This window comes from Elephantulus edwardii, unplaced genomic scaffold (genome assembly GCF_000299155.1).
Source record: "Elephantulus edwardii isolate Elephantulus edwardi_28Jun2011 unplaced genomic scaffold, EleEdw1.0 scaffold00101, whole genome shotgun sequence".
Taxonomy (NCBI): domain Eukaryota; kingdom Metazoa; phylum Chordata; class Mammalia; order Macroscelidea; family Macroscelididae; genus Elephantulus; species Elephantulus edwardii.
Window position 1 is genome coordinate 6,283,827 of NW_006399851.1, and position 6,492 is coordinate 6,290,318.

General features: G+C 50.7%; 1 protein-coding gene across 1 annotated transcript in view; it reads right to left on the reverse strand.

Moving 5' to 3' along the window:
- Positions 1-2,961, reverse strand: part of LOC102863520 (collagen alpha-1(III) chain-like) — a 72,292-nt gene extending 69,331 nt beyond the window's left edge. The window contains exons 1-3 of the mRNA XM_006891632.1: positions 2,833-2,961; positions 2,371-2,778; positions 1,705-1,886 (exon numbers count right to left, since the gene is read on the reverse strand). Coding sequence (XP_006891694.1) covers positions 1,705-1,886; positions 2,371-2,778; positions 2,833-2,961 — 719 coding nt within the window. The remainder of the gene's footprint in view (positions 1-1,704; positions 1,887-2,370; positions 2,779-2,832) is intronic.
- Positions 2,962-6,492: the final 3,531 nt, after the last annotated feature.

The following is a 6,492-nucleotide window of genomic DNA, read 5'->3' on the forward strand; positions in this document are numbered from 1 at the left end:
TCCGGGATCTCCGCGTGGCGGCGGCGCAGGGCCGGGCGGTGGGGCCGCGCCAGGGGGGGTCCAGGCGGGCGGGCGGGCCTCCGCGTGGGAACCTGTCGGGACAAGTGGGGTGCGGGCCACCGCAGCAGGGTGGCGTGGGCAAGGCCAGTCCTTGCGACTAGCCTTCAGAGCGGACCCTGCTGCTTGCTCTTCTCCAAATACCGCTCAGCATTTTTAAAAAAAGATGCCTTCATTGACACTTCTCCACTCACGCGTCACTTCACGTGTCCTGCAGGGATAACACTAGAGCAAACGTGCCCTTGGAAGCCCCCTCCTTCTTTGTGCAGAATATAACCACCCCTCCCCCCCAGTGCCGGGATTTTTGACAGTTCAAATTGCACTGGACCATTACATTTACTTTGTTTCGAAAACGTTTCACCCACACTTTCCGTTTATAGGCTACATTTTGAGAATGTATTTGTCCCCAAACAGATTGTAATTTAACTGGATTGTCCTGCATGAGGATAACTAGAATTGTAGATGAGTGAAAAATTGCATTTCAAAATATTAAACTTAATAGTCGACAGCTCTGTGTAGTATGTATTTGCGAGAAAAGTTTAATACTGGGATGATGCCTAAGAAACTTGATTGTGACTTGTCTAAGGAAAAAAGTTAAACTGAATGACAAAATTAACCTATTATAATTTAAAAAAATGCCTGTGCATTTTAGCATTCATGTTTTAGTTCATAATAATGCCAAATTCCCTATGAACCTTGTGCACACCTCATGTATTTCTGGTGCGCTAAGTATGCTGGATTAAAAGTACCTTAATTTATTTAGTGTTTTTTACTTCCCAACTACGAGACTTAATAATTATCAAACCATCTTAAGTAAATGTCGTCCAATGCCAAGATACATTTTATATGCATGGTTAGTTTTTATGCACACAGCCTCAGTGGGACGTTATATATATACACAAACATATTGCTCGTGACCTGATATCCATTAGATTTTATAAAGGGGAATTACTATCTCAGAATGAAAATAAAAATTGCATTATTTAATGCAGGATTGGAAGCTTAGCATGTTAGCGTCCTTTCAAATTTAGGTAGTTGATGGATGATCTTTGCTGTGATGATCACATTCAGGTATTTTTATAGGCATGTTTCCTCCTTTACATGACATCAGTTTTGGTTACAAGCTCACCATTATTAACTTTTCCATTTTTTATGATTCCCATTCAGGTGTTTTGAGCTTTCCTAAGCACAAAAAAATTAGAGGTAGGATTCCCTCGGGAATTTTAGGGGGGTCAACCCTAGCAGGAAAAATCTAGACGTCTTAATGGAAGCCCCAGGGAACAAAATAATTCAAGCTTGCACAGATGGCCAGCCGTCTTGGTGGGAGAACGATCGTTTAGCATTTTTATTCCTTAAAAGGGGAAAACAGTTTGGTTCAATTCTAGAAATTGTCTGCATCTAAATTTCATTATAACTCTCAAGTTCGGGTGACATCTTAAGGCAATCTTTCTTTTATAAGTTTTTCAGGGTGAGCATGTGGGATTTCTGAGCCCCAAAGTGCTGCCATTTTTTTAGGTCTAGCCCGAAAAACCTTTTTACGTTGGTCCAACCCGATTTCTCGTCCATAAATTTCTACTTCCTTGCTTCCTCTCTTGCTTTCTAGCAGACGGGGTCAAGCCCTGGTTCACGGTAATTACTCCTGCTTACCCTTTCCTTCCGCCGGGTCGGCGGCCCAGCCAGGAACACCGCTGGGGTCCCCAAGTCCCCTCCCCACGGTGCCTTGAGCTGTCAGACGGGGAGGCAGGGGTTAACTGCGCTCGCAGCTGCAGCTCTGGGAACCACCCGCGGGCTTTGGAGCGGCCTCTGGAATAACCTTGGCTTTCCTCGCTCTTTTAATAGAACATCCGCCACAAAAAGTGGTTTCAGTTCAGGGTTAAGAATATGGCCCCATCCACCCTCCTAACCAACACCCCGCCCCCCTCCCGGGCTTTTTAAAGTTGTTTTTCAAAGTTAATGAGTTTCAAGTTTCACAATGACTTTCCTCTTCCCTCCCCGCGTTGCTGAGGAAACCCCCTTGGGGTCCCCCCCCCCGCACCGGCCCTCCCTTCTCCGCTCCCCTCCCCCATCCGCCCAGTGGGGGCGGGGCTGGGAGACCCCATGACGTCACCAGGCCGGCCCACATCCTGCTTTAGAAAGTAAAGACGGTAACGAGAAGCCGCGGCCCCGCCCGTCCCCGCCCCTCTTCCCGGACCAACCGCCCCCAACTGCGCGACCCGGCCAGGCGGGGCCGCGTGACCTGCCGGGCCCGCCCTTCACCCCCCGCGGGGCGCCAGTCCCGAAGCCAGCACGACCCTAGCCCGCTCTGTCCCTAACCTCGCCCCTCCTCCGGGCCGGCGTCCCTGCTTCCGCCCCCGCCCCCTCGCGGCCGGGCGGGGCGGAGCTGCAGGAGGTTGGCCCGGGGGAGGTGCGGCCGGGCCCGCCCCACCGGGGAGACCCGGGACTCGGCTCCACGCAAGTGTGAGGCCGGCCTGCCCCGGGGGAGGGCTGGCGGCCGGGCCCGCCCGCTGGGTCCTCGCGCCCCGGGCGTCCCCGGCCCCTCCCCCGGCCCAGCCGAGCCCTGGCCTCGGACTCCTCTGGAGACGCCCCCTCCCCCCTGCTGCCGCCAGTGGCCTCCCCGCCTCCCGCCCCCGGGGATCCCCTGCCGCCCCGCCCACCCGCGGGAAAGCCTCCGACCTTCGGCCTCCCTTCCCCTGGCCGACCGGCAGCCTCCTCCCGCCGCCCCTAAAGAGGCAAAACGTGCCCTTCTCTGCCCCGGGGGAGAGGTAAAGCCCGCACCCGCCTGCCCTTCTCTCCCGGGAGCGCGGGCCCGGACCTCCCGCGATCTCGCCGCCGACCCCACCGCGCAGCGCCCCGCATCGCCCGGCTGCCCGACGCCCCCTCTCCCGTGGCGGCCGCCGGGACCATGCTGCGGCTCGGGACGCGGGCGAGCTGCGAGTGCGGCCTCCCCCTCCCGGCGCGCTTCGGCCCCCGCCCGCGCGCCCCGCCGAGCCCCTCCCCGCCCCCGGCCCGCTCCCCTGTTTAATATTTCAGGCTGGGTGGTTGGAGCGCCAGTCGCCGGCCTTTAGTGGAGCTGCTGCTGGGCGGCGGCGGCGGGAGGAGGGAAGAGCCGGGAGCTGGGGGAGCTGGAGGAGGAGGAGGTTATGTTTGTGTTTGAGGTTGTCAAGTGAAGGAGGGATCCCAGGCGCCGCCGCCGCCGCCGCTGCCGTGCGGGGGTCGCGGAGATTCCGAGCTGCGGCCGCCGCCATCAGCAGCGCAGCCTCAGCGCCGGTGCAGTGGCAGCGGCTCCGCTGGGCGTTCTGGCCCCAGGTTCGACGCGGGCTCCGCGACGGGGGTGCTGCAGCGGGGCGGGCGGCGGGCACGAGAGTGGATGTGTGCGCCCGTGTGCCAGCGCCGACCTTGCAGAGGGGCTCGCTGCGTGGAGGGGCGCGTCCCACTTCTGGGCGCCCTCGCCTAGCACGCGCGGCCGGGGATGCGGTCTTACGGGCTGAGCAGGTACGGAGGGGCCCAGCCTCCCCGCCTGCGTTGTTCCAGCTGCAGACGCATTTTGCACGGGGATGGGGGTGCGGGCGAGCAGGCCTCGGCTTCCCAATCTCCCGGCTTTGTGGCTTGCTTTCCCTTTCGTTCTGCTTTCTGAGTGCCTGTTTACTCCGGGCCACCTGGGTAGTTCCATTCCGGGTTGGGAGGGAGCGCCCAGAGCAGTTGGGGAAAGGGGTGGTGGGCTCGGGTCAGTAGACTCAGGCTCGCCTAGGGTCGGGCTCGGGAAGGAGTTGCTGGCTGGAGAGGGGAGGGGGCAGCGGGGCAGCTGGTGGCGAGGAGGAGTCCTGGGGTTGCTGCGCTCGCCTACTCGCGCCTTCCTCTCCTCCTCCTGCTCGCCGCATCCACTCCAGGCTCCTTCCTGAGCTGGCACTTCCATTCCCCCCTCCTCCTGGCATGCTAAGCGCTTTGTTCAGTGCGGCGTTGCAGAGGGGTTTTCCCAGGCTCCGCCCTCCACATTCATTCATGTTTTTTCTCCTTGCTTTTTGATCGTGTCATGTCTTTGCTGCATGTAGTATTTTTTTCTTCCCTGTAAAGGAACGTTTTGCCATTCCTCTTGGTCGCTGTAAGGCTGCTGTCTTTGCAAATGTCCACTTCCCCTCCAGGGATTTAAACATGGAATGGACTGCTAACCTACAGTGGAGGAGGCAGTAAAAGGACTGTAGGAAGCAGTTACGGATTTGAAATGTGTGTCTTTTACATTTATACTCAAATTGTATAAAATCACATGACTGGGTTACAATCAGAGTTTACGCTTTAAAAACTTATAAAAACCAAGACAATTTTAAAGCTATAGACTTAACATAGAACATAGTAAAACATGCATACATACAAATTAGAAATGCCCAAGCGTTTCTGAATTCACTGTTAAGTCAAAAGCTTTGTGATATATGCTGCTTTAGTGCAGAGTTGTGCACAGTGTTAGTTGAAATAATATAGTATTGGATCATTTACCTCTTCCCTCAGGCTATTCTCTCCCCCCCCCCCCCTGTTCTTTGCTGTGTACCATCAAATCAGATCCAACCAGCACAGGAGGAGATTGCCCCCCCCCCAGTACAAAAACTGTAAATTGCTAAAACTTTATACCAAAACATTAGGCATTCTTTCCCAGATAGGCTTTCATAAAGAGAGTTAATATTTGAGCATTTTTTTTTTTTTTTGGTGCCAGGCAGTGGGCAACACCTATACATTGTTTAATCCTTAAATCGCCTATAAGGCAGCTTTGATTTCAGAGAGGCTAAGTTATAGGAACATAGTCACACAGTAAAGGCTTCAAACTCAGTCAGATTTGACATAAAAACATGACTTGCTGTGCCCCATATATAGTCTTTTGGAAAAACCCTGAGAGTAAATATTACCTCCATTGAAGAAGGAAGCCTTGGGGAGTAGTTGTGGTCCACGTTCTGAGTTACTGACCTTGGGAAGATTGGTAAGCCAGTCTGTGCTTTAGTTTTCTTATCTGTGAAATAAGCATATGATAGCTACCTTATCAGTTATTGTTAGGATTAAATTAAGCAATATGTAGAAAGTACACAGACATACATTAGAAGCTTGGTAACTTCTCTGAGGCAAGGACTTCTAGTTAAAGGTCTCAGATAAAACATTGATGTCCAGTTCTCATGTCTTTGTTTAATAATTAAACATTGTTTTCTGTTGAAAGTCATAATGCTGGGCCTAGCTTGTCAGCTTTATCACCGGAAATTGCAATAAGAATTTTAGCTCCTTGAAAATCTTGTGGAAGGTGAGTTTGGGCTATTTGATCTGGTGAGATGAGTGATTAATTTTTTGATTTAAAACAAAAAAACACAGCCTCAACCTGTTGTCGACCCCAAATGTTTCAGAGTAGAACTGAACTCCAAAGTATTGTTTGTTGTTTGTTTTTTTTTAGCTGTAATCTTTACAGAGGCAAGTTGCTGGGCCTTTTGCCAACCTGTACATATCCTGCTGATGAGGTTTGAACTGTCAACCTTCTAATAAGTAGCTTCATGAACACATTTCTTCATCCAAAGACTCCTTGGATTATTATCATTTTGATGTATTCTAACTGAGGTGCTTTTTAAAAATATGAACATTTTCTTTTAATTTTTTTTTTTCATTTTAGATGTTTATATCAGGGCAGACTTACTGCAGTAACAAATAACTCTCTAATCTCAATGACTTATAAAGCAACAAAGATATCTTTCTTGTTTATGCTACCATGTGTGTGGTAGGTGGGATAAGTACAGCTCAGCTCTGTTTTATCAGATGCCCTGCATGGAACAGTGATGGTCTCTTGGCAGAGGGAAGAGAGCGCTCTGAAGGGATCTTGCTTTGATAATGAAATATCCTTAAATACTCATCTTTGGAGGTGATTTGGGTCTCTCCTACTTAAAGATCATTAACCAGAACTAGTCACACATGTCAGTTTGTAAACAGAGACAGACAGTGTTCTCCTACTATGAGCCCAGAAGGGCAAACCACAATATTTGGAAGAGAGGAAGATTATTCTTAGCAAAATGGATTGACACAGTGACTTCAACAATGACCTTGAGCAAGGTGGAACATTGTGAAGATGATACAGAGCTTCAATTTGTTGTTCCCAGGATTGTTGTGAATTCTAGTTAGTAGCATCCAACAGCAACATTGGTAGCAACCACTGTATTAACTAACTCTGTAAAACAAGATGAATGAATGAACCAAGTTTGCTTATGAATGGACATGGAAAGTTTCCTCCTGTGCGATTTACTGCCTCTGAAAAGCTGCTGGAGGATTAGTTATGGGTTGGTTCTGACTCCACAGCATACCACACAGAATTTTTTTGTGCCATGGGGGGAAAATATGTGTGTTTGTGTATACATATATAAAAAAATTTAAATGTAATATATGTATAAAATTACATAGTATATATATATATATATAGAC